Genomic DNA, 14,537 nt, shown 5'->3' with positions numbered 1-14,537 from the left:
CAGAAGAAACTGTAGGTCATCACTGTGGGTTTCACGAAAATAGCTTGATCTCTTGATTTTCGTGCCCACCATATTGGGATTCGCCATTTTGAATTTCTGTATTCTTTTAATTTCACATTTTGCATCTGAGAAAGCTTCCAAATGTATAAAATTATAACAGATACCAATCTATTCATTTACAGTGCACTTCTAGATGTCAGTAACAATGCTAACTATGTCTACTTGGAATTTGTCAAAACATGTTATCATTAAGACTGAGCTAAAAACAAACTAAACCGAATCTACATACAATCTATATACCATTTTTTCAGAAAAAGGATTCACCTTTACAGTGCAGGTGCAAAGAAAACGAAAATATCTCCTCTCTTCACTAAGTTATGGATTCTTAAATCCGCGTTTCTGGTAACTATAGTTACCACAGTAGGCGTTAAAGGGTTAAGAACGCAACGATCTCGGATCGCTCAATTTTCAACGACATCGTCGCTCCCGATAGAGAGAGAGAGAGAGAGAGAGAGAGAGAGAGAGAGAGAGAGAGAGAGAGAGAGAGAGAGAGAGAGTTCGTGCGCGATCGCTCTCACGGAGGAAGGGGAGATATTTAGCATAAATAAGAAAATTACAAAGCGCTAATGTGTATGAATACATGTGATATCCTGCACATGCGCCTCATACGCACATCGTCTTACGTCGAGGGAATATAATACATATGTATATGTGTGCGCGTATATGTACACAGTGTTGTTTCCAGCGTATTAGAAATGTCACGGGAGCAGAGGATGGTGCCTCTCTTGCAACAAGTTTGCAATTATGTTTTCTCAACAACACCCATCCGAACACGCATCCTTCCGCTCGTCGGAGTGAAGTGTCGAATAAAAATCAGCCGAATCCCCGTGCAATCTCTGATGAGAAGCGATACCGCGCTGATACCGTAAATTCTGCAGCGCACTGCAGGGCCAAGAGTCGCGTCGAAAATATTGACCCAGCCGCCGCGGCTGTGTTCAGTTAAACGTACACGATTGTTCTATCGAAATTCGGATAAACAGTCCGCCGGCCTCGCGACTGTACCTTGAAAGTGGCTCGGAGAGGCAGCGGCGTGTGGAGATTTCAGTGAAAAAATATTGACACAATTCCGCTTGTCGCGCAGCCGAGCGTAAGCGAGATCGGCTCGCGCAAGTAGACGACGACGGCGGCCTTCGACGTGGCGGAAGATGCTCCAATTGCGCCATTATTCCTTCTTTCTTTATCGCGCAATCACGCGAGGCCCAGCCGAGGCCGTTGTCAATCCCGCAATTTTACGTCGCGTGCTCTCAAGGGAAAACGCGACGACTGATCCGGCCAATCCGTGTCGCCAATCGTTCTCTTCCGTTCCGCTGTCGAACGTACACACTCAGTCTCAGAGACTCTCGTTAGCTTTCGGGCCGATCTTCGACTGACGGACGTTAAATACACACACATTCACGCGATATCACTACGGCCGTTGACGGCTCGTCGAGGACGTCAAGACACGCTGAAACGAAGGGAATGCGAAACTAACGTCGCGCCTAATTGAATTTATAATCGGCCTCGAGATCGGCTGTGCGCGACATCGCGCCGGCGTGGTCGTTGGAAAAGAGAAGAGGCATTCGATGTTTGTGTCTGTCTGTGTGTGTGTGTGTGTGTGTGTGTGTGTGTGCTACGTACGTGATATATTAGCGCATTTCGAGGCGACCCCCTTGATTGATACACGCGCATCACATGTCACCAGAGCGCCGGTCGTTGTCGGCGCATACTCGACGCGCCGTGTTCCTCGCGCCTCCTTGGAGGCGCACCTGGCGTTACTTGAAGATGACGCCCGCCCGCCCGCACACGCATCCGTCCTCGATTATCCCGCGTAGCACATGCATCACGGAACACTATCACAGTATCGGGACTGCGTGGCGGTGCCGCTCGACGACGTGATAGTCGGCGGTACGCGCGCGTGCTCGGTCGCATGGCTCGGAGACGGACGAACGGTCTCGGACGAGCGCGTCGTCTCGAGCGGAACTCGAGCGGACTCTTCGGAGAAAGAAATCTCTCGGGACATTTTCGATCGTGAGACTGACGTCCGAGCGATTCAATTCCCCCTGCGACCAGCTCGCGTGCGGTGCGCGCTCGCGCCGTCGCTTGGCGCGGCTGGCACTCGCGGGGGTTGAATGAGGGTAAACTCGGCTAAGACGGCCGCATGGAAAAGACGAGGGTAGGCAGCAATTTCTGCAATAATTGCTAATTGATGCGTTTCTTCCAGTCGTTCTCAAAGATAATTGATATTTACAGCAGTTCACGCGAGTACATTATTCGAGACAACGATATGGTGAATGTTACATCGTGCTCGTCGTACCCGAGTTTATTCTATATATGTAACAAGTGAATACGATAGACAAAGAGAGAGAGAGAGAGAGAGAGAGAGAGAGAGGGAGAAAGAGAGAAGGAAAAAAAAATCCTAAAGCTCGTGTTCGACGTGAAGCGAAACGGCCGCGCGAGCGCGAGTTACCCTCAACCCTCACCGTCGCGCCGCGAGCGCCAGGGGTGTCCGCTGATGCACGTACTCAAAGTACATTGCTCCGTTAGGACTCTCGCGGACTCGAGTACACGTGTCGTTTGTCGCTTTCGCCGGTATCGGACACGCGGTCTCTCATCCTGATGGGCCCGACGATACGCGCAGGTTGCCGGGGGGCCTCTTGCGTTCACGGACTGAGCGTCTGTCAGGTGAACGAGTCTCAGCTACTGCCGGGCACGGGTATCATGTGGTAACCCGAGGGTGTCGACGATGCTGGCGAGTGCCGGTTGCCTTTGGGCTGCGACGGTACCTGTAGAGCGCGATAATCGAGCGCCGGCGCCGCCGGGTGCTGACCTTCCCGGTGCCTCCGCAGGTCGACCTTCCTCTGGAAGGCCTTGTCGCAGAGGCCGCACTGGAAGGGTTTGTAGCCGGTGTGCTTACGCATGTGCGTGATCAGGTTGCTGCTCTGGGAGAACGCCTTGCCGCACACCACGCACTTGTGCGGTTTCTCACCTGTAACACGAAAACGAGAGGGGGTGTTCGGATTAGTGCATCGTCGCACTCTCTTGGCGCTCTCACGTCGTCGTGCTTGGCTGCGACTTTTAATTTCTCCCGTCTCGCCTCTCGCAATTTTCTCGCCGACCGTGGAAAACGAAATTTCACGCCACACGCGCGACTTTTCTCTCGTTCTTATTAAACGTTTATTAAATTGCCCGCTGCAAGCGATAACTTGCCCACCTTTTATCTAATGTTCGATGATAATGAAATATTTAATCGCCTTTGACTTTCTTTACTTCCGAGTGATAAAAAAAATATATATATACCGGCGTGAAATTTCACTCACGGCAGCATTAACGTGATTTTCTTCGACGGTAGCTTTTAAGCTTTGTTAATATATCGTCGCGTCACACACGTGCTAATCACGCAAAGCACGTTCGGCACGACTTCACGCGGGACAGCGACAGCGCGCTGTCTCGGCGAATCCACTGGCTTCCATTGAGCGAGATGCGAATCTCGCTCGCAAAATGAGCCGAGAATTTCTCGCGAGCGTACTCGATAGCGTGCGTTATTGATTATTAGCGGTCAACTTTCGCCGTTTGGATGTTCATCGATCGAACATTTGCTTTGAAGCCTTTTTTCACCCTCACTGAGTTGCGAGGTATATCGATTTGAGTCGCGATGTCCCTCCAATTGCGACTGCGACTGTTATATCATGAATTAAGCGATCGAGCGTCTCGATAAGCGGCGCGGAACTCATAATCGTAAACGGAGAAGGCGACCGACCGGCCGATTCCTATCGGGGCCGGGGGGACGACGATGTAATCGTCGGCCCCCGGCCGACGCGAGCGAATTACGAATGCGCGCGCGCGCGCGCGTTGCAAATTCGATTATCGCCGAGAAAGACAACAGGCACGCGGTCTGGAATAATGAGCCAAGGTTAACCAAACGCAGCTGAATCAACCGATAAATCGTGCCCCGCCGTGCGCACGTCGCCGTCACGCCGTGGAGCAGCATTTGCGTCTGGCGACGCGGTGACTCAAACGCCCGCGACCGGCCCGCCGAGGACGATCGGCTGCTGCTGTCTATCTTATCGGTTCTATTTTGATTAGAAGCCCGATGCGACTGATTATTTTGAAAACGAAAATGAGAGAGAGAGAGAGAGAGAGAGAGAGAGAGAGAGAGGGAGAGAGAGAGAAGATAGGCCGGCTCTTCGACATCGTGATTGCGATTTTATCGAGCAAGGTCGTCGGACGAATTTCGAAACGAGGGAACGTATCGGCAATCGTAGTTCCTTTCGAGAGGCGGTCTAAAAATAAAACGAAGCGAAGAATAACGCGCGCGCGCTCGCGCGCGCACCTTTCTGTCTTTATCGTTCTCGATGCCGTAAATGAACTTCACACCGCACAACACGCCACATGCACTTCTGGCAACAGAACGTTATAATAATAACAATCGGCCGCGGCGGCGCAGCGTCGCGCGGCAATTCCACCGCGACGAATACAATTTCATCAGCAGAAAGTGCCGCGGACGGCATCATTTATTAACGTCAGTCGCATAATCTTGTACGTATCTTGCAATTGCTCGCGATATCGTTACATGAGAAAAAAAAACTCAATTTCTCGGCTAATCGCCCGAGCGAATCTTGACGCTTAAGAACGATCGTCCTGCACGCAGATCGCGGCCTCGTGCTGATAGCAATAATAATAATAATAATAATAATAATAATAATAATAAAAGAGAGCGGCGAAGCGAGAAAGGCAGAAAGAGAGGGAGAGAATGACAATACTTGTAAACTCTTGTCGCGCGGCCTTCTAAAAGTCCACCGTCGCTCGTCTAACGACGATCGACCGACGGCGATAGTACGGCGAGCAAACAGCTGTGCGGACCCGTCGCCCTCTTTCTCGCTCTTTCTCCCCCTTCGCCCTCTCTCCCTCCCTCCCTCTCTCTCTCTCTCTCTCTCTCTCTCTCTCTCTCGAAATTCCGAGCAAACAGTTTTACGATTGTAAAGCGGCGATAAAAGCGTACGTAAGCCGGCGGATGCCTCCGAATGGTGTAACGCGACGGAAGGCGTAGTCGTTAAGATTCTATCGAAAAGAAATTAATTCTGCTCGCGGACGTCGCGCGAGTGCTATCTCTCTCTCTCTCTCTCTCTCTCTCTCTCTCTCTCTCTCTCTCTCCCTCTCTCTCTGCGTCTTCCTCTTTCTCCACCCCTTTGCCCTATGTAAGCGTGCATTAAATAGCGGCGGAGAGTCGGAGGTGTCGTGGAGAAAAACGAGCAAGCGTTCGCGGAAGGAGTAGGAATTTTATGTCATCGCGCGAAGCGCGACGAGTAATTGCGGGGTATTTAATGCTCGCGCGTTCATATCGGGATCGTAGACGACGAAGAGATCTGAGGGGTGCGGGAGAGAGACAGAAGGCGAGAAGGCGAGAGAGAATCCTCACGATCCGATCGAAATTTCATTCGCCGGCGAGTCGCGCGGGGCGGGGGGGGAGGGGAGGGGAAAGCGCGGACGCGTAACGAGCGGAGGATCGATTTCTCGCGCGTATCTTGGCCGCGCGAGAAAGAAACTTTCCTTTCTTGGCGCGATTCTGACTCACCGGTCGTCAGTGTGCGCGCAAACGGATATTCTTTTCTTGAAATTAAGTTTACCGACGCGACGTTTCGTTTCGATATATTACCGTCAGAATTATCGCGTCCACGGCATGGACACGGACAATGGAATGGAGACGAAGCTGATGACGGTGCCGCTTTGTTGGAGAGCGGGCACCGTTTTACTCCCCCACCATTCTACGCGAAGGAAAATACAATTATCGTAATTGTGCCATCTATGACTCAATTTTTATATACGTATTGCGGGAGGAAGGGGAAGGGGGCGCGCAGAGTATCGCCGGCTGTTATTAATATCTCAAGACAATTTGTAGACCTCGGGCAAACACGTCGCGAATCAACTTTGCATATCTTACGGTAAGTTTTCCGCGTTATAGCTATTGACACTGCGAATTGATAGCCGCGACGTAACATCGCGAGCAATCTGCTCGGGCGGATCACATCTTTTTCGCCCTCCTTTCTTCGTATGATATTCGATCGCACTGTCGCGCGATATACGCCATATTGGCGATCAACGAGGTCTCCGGTGTTACCGAAGTTTGTATCGAACGCGTTCCCCGGAGAATTTCGTTCAGAATTTCAGTCAGAGAAGCATCCAATGTATCCGCGTCGAATCCATCATGGGAAATATTTCGAAGGACGCTGAGAGCGTACAGGCAGCGCGCGAGATCGCTGAGAAATTGATACGCGAATGGACGTCCGCGCACGAGCGCGACAATGAACGAAAATATGAAAGGTGCGACTTTTGCGGAAACAGTCGGACAATTTGATCGCGCAAGGCGGCTCCGAATGCCCGCGGCACTCCGCGATCGTGACATGTAGCTCGCAGAGTAAAAAGTTGCAAACGCGCGGCGCGTTTATCAGCGACATTTGCTCGGAGCGAGCAAGAAGAGCGACCTATTGTTACCTCACGCACGTCTGCGGTAACGACGACGACGACGACGACGAGTATGTCGCTGCGCCACATTGTTGCCGCGGGTGCATCCTTTTTCTCGCGACGAAACGTGTTTTCACCCGGCCGAGAGAGACAGGAACACTTCTCTCCTCCTGTCTGCCGAATCTCCCTTATCGGAAGATTTGTTAAAAGGATATTTCTCGCACCGCTTCCATCGTACGCGTGCGCGATCTTCGCGGAAATACAGGGGTCCACCTCGCGAAATTCGAACTCGCAACTTGGCGTACGCGCGCGATAAATAACAACGGGAATAACAACGCAAACCGGGCGCGCAAAACGCGAGAGCGTAAATCCCGAGCTCGCGAAAAGGAGAAAGAGTTTCTCGACGAGGTAGCCGTGATTCGCCCCCGTCGGCGTCGACGAGGCCATCGGCGCTCGCGAATCGCCGGACTTGGGAGGGGTTCGAGGAGCCGAGGGGGGAGAAGGTGACTCGGGAAAATGGGAGGAAAGCGCGCTGTGTGACAGCGGCGCGGCGCGCGCGCTGTTTGCCTTCGACTTTTTTAATTTCTCCGCCGCGATATCGCCGGCACATCTCTCTCCGACACACACACACACACATACACACACGCTTTGCGCTCGCGCAAAAGGACAAGGATGTACGATTCTCGCGGCAGAGAGGCGGACAATATTTATCGAGAGTGTCAGCGACCCACGGACGTGCGTATACACCTCATCCCACGTACGTCTATCGATCCATCTCGACTCTCATTACCGGCCCCTTACTTAAATATTTACCGGTTGAAACGTTTGCTTCGCGGCCGATTATAATGATAGGAGCGAATAGCGCGCTTCGGTGTGCGCGTACGCGTCGGTGTGCGACGCACACTGCCGGCTAAGTCTTCTTAATTATGCAGGTCCGTCTCTTTTAACGAACGTGATGTAACGGCCTGGCGGCCCCGGTAGTATCGACTGCGCGAACGAACGTGACGGAGGAAAGGCGGGATCGATTCCGCGCAGGATTTTCCGCCCGCGCGCGCGCGCGCGCGCGCGGGCGCGGGGGAGCTCATTAGAAGACACCGCGGAAATCTCGAGATCGCGCGCACCCCCTCTGCTTCGTTCGACAACTTCGCTTTCTCCGAATCCTCGCGGAGTGATATAACGAGGGGGAGCTTAACCTGGCTCGTTAAGCGAAACGTGCGAACGTGATCTATGCCGCTTCTCGAGAGCGATCGCTGATTGGTCGGATTTTCGCCGCATGGTTCCGATTCTTCCGGCACATGCGATGAGAGGAAGTTACGCGGCTGATGATACGCGCTCACGCGCATGCACGTTTCACGTGCACGTAGAACGACAAACGACGACGCATTAAACTAAGTCCCCATGAAAACCCACCGAACGCCCCTTTCTTTGTTTTGCCGCTCGCCCGGGGCTGCGCGGCGAAATCATAGCGTTCGCCGGCACAATTTGCGGCCAACATGCCATTTCACTTGATACCCGCGCATTCGCTCGATTGCTCTTTCGAGAGCGGCGACGGCTGTTTCAGCGAATGACGAGGTGAATAACGCGCGCGCGCGCGCGCGAGCGCATTACCCGCGAGAAGGCCGCTGCGTAGGCGAAAGTTCAGCGGAAATACCGGCAGCCGGCGAGCAATCGACCACCACCGCCCGTCGCCGCCGCCGCCAATTTTTCCTTCCAATTGCTGCCTGGCATGCGGAAAAAAGTTGTCCTCGCCGGTCGATCGGCGGAAGTGATCATCGAGCCCCGCGACTTACATACTCCCGGTACTACTCTCCTCTTTTCTTTTTCCCCTTTCAGCCGAGCCCGCCTCGGGGGAGATCGCATCGATCGCCGCGCCGCGGGAAAGTCCAACGGACAGATCTAAATTGCCGAGTAAGAGAGCGCGCGCGCGCGCGCGCGCGCGCTTCGACGATGATGGGCGAAAGTGCCTCGCCAAAGTGCGAGAGAGGCGAAATTTTTCGTCAATGACCGTCATCGCCGAGCCGATTATCGATGCGCCTTGCATTATGGACGGCGCGCGCGCGCGCGGCTGCTGCCTCGCCGCGCGATGAATTATTTGATCGCGCGCGAGCGAATGCATGCGCTGCAACGCGGTTATGTCGTAAAATGCGCGTGTATGTATATGTATGTATGTATGAGCCGGGGATGAGTCATTGACGGGGATGTTGACCGAGATCGGTTCGACCGAGCCGGCCGATCTCATCGTCGCGGCTGCTTCCCAAGTTTGTTCGCCGATGGCGACGAGCGAGTGCTTCGCACGGATAAACGTAGTCACTTCGACTTCTTTTCATCCAGCTGGAGCGCCGGGATGAGATGCTTCGTCGCACTTTGTTCGCACGTCGTCGCCGCGTGTCGCTGTCGCGCTTTCCCGACGCTTCTTGACGGACTCGCAGAGAGAGAGAGAGAGAGAGAGAGAGAGAGAAAGCGAATAAAAGTTCTATCTTCATTCTGGTTCATGCTTGCGATGAATTCGAATGCAGGAGGAAACGCGCGAAGGTCATCGGACATTTACGCGTGCAAGAAACGCGCTTATAAGTAAAGTGGGCATGATTATCGATTCGCAGTTCTATGACCCGAGATATCCGCTTCATTTCCTGGAATCAATCATGCGGCTCTTCCTTAATGATCCCCCTGATAACTTCAAGAGAAAGGAATTACGGTGGCACGTTAACGTCACGGGAGAGCGAGAGAGCTAGAGGGGTCTAGAGCGAGCTTTCGCTCTCGAACGGTGTCGCGTATTTGACAGCGGAAGTCCCGTCGAAATCACGATGATTAAAACGGTCGAAGACACATCACAGCCGGGGGGCGGGGGGAGCGAGTGATGTTCGACGTTGAATCGATGCTTGACGTGAAATTGTCACCGCGCACGTTTCCGACGCGACGGAAATGTGACTCGCTCGACGTGACTCACGTTTCTCTTCCACACTGCGCCCGAGCCGCGTTCGTGAGCGGACTGTTTGAGGTACAAAGTAATCGTGATAAGTGATCGTCAATTATGCAGGAAATCAAATTGCACCGGCGATACGTCGCCCGAGCCACCCCGAGAAAGGCACCGCGCGCGATGGTGACAATGAAGCCTGCCGCGTATATCCCATGCCTAGGAATCATTTATGCGATACGCTTTCGTCGCGGCGGACTTGGTCGAAATAGCTATGAATCTTTATTTTCTTTTTCTTTCGACCGAGACGTGTTATTAGGGCTGTTAGCTGTATAGAGAACAAACGTGCAACCCGGTGGAAATTATCGCGGGGCGTTTCACTCTGCAAAATGCTTGAGACTTGATAGAGCGCACTTTCCGAGAACGTTTTCGCCGCGCTGTGTAGCGGGAAATTTTGTAAAAACATTTTTGAGTCTTCATTTCTTCAATACGCGCGAGAGACGCGCACGATCGCGCGTCGGGAAACCAAGTTCGCGAGTAGTGTGTTGCACTTTGCGCGGAAATCATTAAAGCTGTAGAACGCGTCCAACCCTTCCGAGACGATTTTTTTGTTTGTAAATCCTGACCGTTTCATTGAAATGTTTATGTATAGGAGCGGATCATTGGTCAATATTTTACCAATCATTTTTGTATGAGACTGGTAGTAAAATGGTAGATTTTAATACCAAAAGCAATAAGAATATACAAGGTCGGTCTTTTTGAAACATTTGATGGTACCGATCGGCTTGAAAGGGTTAAAAGCGGGAAAGTTCGAGAAAGAGGGGGGAACGACTTGCGACAATTTTCGCACGAATGTCATTTTCGGACGAGTGCAGCATCTGCCTCTTAAGCATGTTGCCTTCTTTTGTATCTTCCACTATAACTCGAAACGCAGAAATTTCTTCTGCCGATTTCACTTCATAGTTATTATCGGTACCGATCGCGATATCGGCATTGTTACACGCTTATGACACGCTTTTTGTTTCAAACCACGAGTCGTATGTTCAGAGAAACCTTAATAAGCCCATTGTTGTCCGCAATTATATTTCAAAGAAGTTGCTCGTTAATGCAGCGAGGATAATTTTTCTCGCAAGTTATCGTAACCATTGCTGATTCACATTCGGCGGGTCTTTAAGCAGCACGTACTCGCGGGGCGCGCTCGTACCTTATCTCTCCGCTTGTTTTTCGCAACGTTGAGGCGCATACGCGACCGTTAATTGCCTGGGCTTCAATCGACGAGCTCTGGAAACAGGATACGAAACGGGAGCTATCCGCCTCTCCGCCCTTTTGCACGAAAACAATTTATTAATTGCTCTCTGCGCGGGATTGATAGCGTAAAGTCGCGCGACGCGGGGGCTCGATCAGACATATTCTTGAAGAAAAATACGAAATATACTTTTACCTCTACATTTCCGCAGGAAAATACGAAAGCGGAAGCCACCCGTCCGCGTTCGTCTGCGAAAGAACAACTCATTAACTGAATCCCGCAAATACACCGTCGTCTTTCTCTCTCGAGTGATACGCAAATCTCGAAACAGCCGACGCGTCACCCCCTCTCCCCCCCCCCGGCGAAACTGATAGCGTAAAGTCGCGATGCGGCGGGAGGTCGATTAAATTCGCATTACCGTAACCCCTCTTGAACGCTTGGACGAGGAGAAGAGTACGCAAAGTAGCCGAAGCGAGTTGCTCGCCGACCCGCCGAGGGTGCTACTCCCTTTCTCTTGCGGTAACATCGTCTAAACCCGCTACGACGACGACGGCGGCGGCGACGGCGGCGGCGTACGTCCCCTTAGCGTTAATTAGCACGGGACACGCACGCCCCACGACGACTCGTGTCGGGCACGTGTCGCGGCCGGAAACTCGCTTAGCGCGCGACAAACAGACCGTTTCCCATCGTACACGCGTTCCTTCCGGTCGTTTCCACGAGGAAACGTGGCCGAGGCAGCTGATTAAATCGCCATTAAAACGTGTCCCTATCGCTTTCCGATCGGCGCTTCCTCCGCTGCCCCGCTTTTGCGAGGGCAGTCGCTCAAGACAAAAAAAAGAAAAAGCGGGTCGACCGCTTTCCGGCCGAGTTTGAGGGGATCGGTCGCACGCGTCGCTCGATATTCGATCGCGAGCGCGCGTGCGGAGATTTCATTCGGACGGTCGCACCGCGGTCGTCGCTGGGAAACGCGAGATCTCTCCCGTCTCGTCTCTCCCGACCGACCGCGACGGCGGGCGTCTCTCTGTCGCGATCAGCGTCGTCGCTGATTCGTCCGACTTCCGACATCTCAACGAATAACATGACCCCCATCTCTTCTCCCCCCCCCCCCGAGATAACGCCATCGGATATGGAAAGTGCAGAACGCGGTGCGGCCGATGAATGTTTGATGGAGCGTTAGCTCGCTCTGTTGTGGCAACACAAATCCGCATTTCTTTGTAGAAAAGTTGTTTTAGGGTGCGGCGAACGCGGTTATTTTCTCCTCGGTAGAGCCTGCGTCGATAATAAACCGCGCTGGATTACAGGGAAAACTGTGCGATTGTGGCCGGTGCGCGCTCGGGTGTAGCAGCTCGCGGGGATGCCGCATGCGATCGCCTTTGATGCGCGGCGCCGCGCAAATGCGTTTCCCGTCTGGATTTTCCGCTCGTCGCGTGCGCCGGTGATAAGCCGTCCGCTCTGTTGGAAGTTGGCCGCAACGAGTCGCGGGAGTGATTCGTCAAACCGGCTCGGTGTCACTCGGCGATCTCGCGTCGCGTTTGTGCAGCGACGGAGAGCCGACGCGTTCGCGAGTCGCCCGATCGCGCGTATAAATCGAGACTTCCCCTTCGCGTTCGCTCCGCTGCTTCTCGTTCGCCCGTTCTCGAATCCCCCGACTCGAGTCGCAGTTTCATCGCGACTAGGGATGCGCGATATTGATGAAAAAATCGATATCGAAAGAATCGATAAAGATGGAAAAAATCAATATCGAATATCCAATTATTGCGAAAAGAAAGAAATCGTAGAATCGATATGTCGGATTTAATTTTTAATTGTTATTTCTTAATATTTTAAAACTAAACGCCTTTTCTTTTTTATTTTCTTTAATATTTACAATTTTATTATTTTCATAATTTCATAAAATAATATTTGGGAATAGATCAACTTTGGATATTATAAAATTATTTTATTAATTGCAAAACAGTTTTAAATGTTTCAAAAATTTTTTTCTTTTATTTATTTATTTATTTATTTCTTGCGTATTCTTTAATTCTTCTGCTATATTTCTTCGGGTAATTTGAACTGATTTGAACTGATTTGAAGTTGCCGTTTGCAAATCGATGTTCAACGTTCGACGACTCCTGCAGATATAAAAGTTGATTGTTTCTGACGGCATTTAGAAAAGATTATGTAATTAAGCTCCATGTCCATGGAGCAAATCATATAATGATAAAATTCATAGCTGGCTTAACATACCACGTTCGGTTAAAGAATCAATTTAGAACAAGAAGAAATTAAATAACAGAATTATTAAACGACCAATTCAAGATCATCGATACGAAAAAATAGAATAAAGGAAAAGAACAGACCTATTAATTGCGCCGTATAACAAACTTGTTAGGTACACGTCGATTAGTTGTCGAATACAGAATTTACAGGATGTCCGGAGCAATTCTAGAAATACTCTATCCGCCAAGCAATCAACGTGCCTGACATAAGCTTATCGTACGATATAATATTAGCCTAAATATGTTAATATTTTAAACAGTCATCGATAATATCGGAACGTTACGAACAGAAATTTGAAATTTAATTATATTTGTTTCAAATTTCAAGCTGCAGATGGCGCAGCAGACTCTCGCGATATTCACAAAAGAAATCGAATATCGGTGTATCAGACCTCAAAAATATCGGCAGTTAATTGTCGATTTTTGGACAAAAGATATTGGACGAATCGATTAACCGGTAAATATCGCGCATCCCTAATTGCGACGCGTGTCGTTATTGACAGCCGACAAGTGGCAGGTTCGTAATCTCTCGAGGCTGGCGATAGAAGCCACTCGGAAGAGAAGAAAAGCGAAGCTTCCCAACGGTGATCTCGCGACGGCCGCCGGCGAATTTTACTCTATCGGTATACGGCGAGCAAATTTCCACCTCGGGCGGCTTCGTACGGCGAAAGGAAGAAGAATAACCGCTCTCGCGTGTGCGTGACGAGACACGCGATTTCCATACGAAACAGCGCCTGATGATCTGCCGATATATTTATTGCGGGCGATGTGCGTGTTCGTTTGGCCCCGCCGCGGCGTGCGAGCGTCGAATGAATGAAATCCGGACTAATCTGATTGCATGCCAATCCACCTTTTTCCGGCTTACGTTGCGAAAGGGATTGTCGCCGTTATCCAACGTTCCGGGCGGAACCTTCTGACGCGCATTTCCCCGTCATCGGAACGTTTCGCGAATCACCTCGCCGCGGTGCATTTGTCGCGTGCATCGCGAATTAAACCACGGCCAAGTCGATTAAGCGTTGAACAAAGTCACATCAACACACTCGTGTCAGCGACACAAGCCCGCCGTAGAAAATCTTAATCTCGTGCGAAAGGCACGACACCTTGCGAAGCAAAAGCAGAAACGTTGCCAGGACGACGTCAACGAGCGTTGTTCGAGGATGTGCCAATTGTTTCGTTGCGGAAGCTCGTCCGAGCTTCGAAGTCAGCTGGCTCGAAGCCACGATGCCAGCGTTAAGGTGCGTATACACTAAGCGGCGAGCAAACGACGAATAGCGAACGGTGAATTCGACAGAATAATATTGGATACATCCAGTAGTATGAGCGTTCATTGAGCGTTTAGTGAGTTTTACATCCGATTGACATATCCCAGACGGCCTCAAGACGTCCTCAGGATGATCCTGAATATTCTTGGAATGTCCTGGGATATTTTTAGGATATGAAAATGTCCTGAAAGTATCCCAGAATATCCTAGATGTATTCAAAATAATTCTGGGGGATTTAGTTGTGCCGTGGTAAATATTTTAAATGACAGTTTTACGTACATACGTATATTTGAGACTCTATTAATTATAGTGCAACATTAGAGGTAATCTCAGAATGTTGAGTGCTGTATAATAAA

General features: G+C 51.0%; 1 protein-coding gene across 1 annotated transcript in view; it reads right to left on the bottom strand.

Moving 5' to 3' along the window:
* Positions 1-2,434: 2,434 nt before the first annotated feature.
* LOC105183166 (fez family zinc finger protein erm) overlaps positions 2,435-14,537 on the bottom strand; it is a 30,403-nt gene continuing 18,300 nt past the window's right edge. Inside the window, exon 6 of the mRNA XM_011141109.3 lies at positions 2,435-3,025. Within this exon, the coding sequence (XP_011139411.1) occupies positions 2,733-3,025 (293 nt within the window). The 3' untranslated portion in view covers positions 2,435-2,732. The remainder of the gene's footprint in view (positions 3,026-14,537) is intronic.

Source organism: Harpegnathos saltator, unplaced genomic scaffold, assembly GCF_003227715.2.
Source record: "Harpegnathos saltator strain DR-91 unplaced genomic scaffold, Hsal_v8.6 scaffold16, whole genome shotgun sequence".
Lineage (NCBI taxonomy): Eukaryota > Metazoa > Arthropoda > Insecta > Hymenoptera > Formicidae > Harpegnathos > Harpegnathos saltator.
Note: the sequence above shows the minus strand (reverse complement) of the source record. Positions and strands in the feature narration are given on the sequence as shown.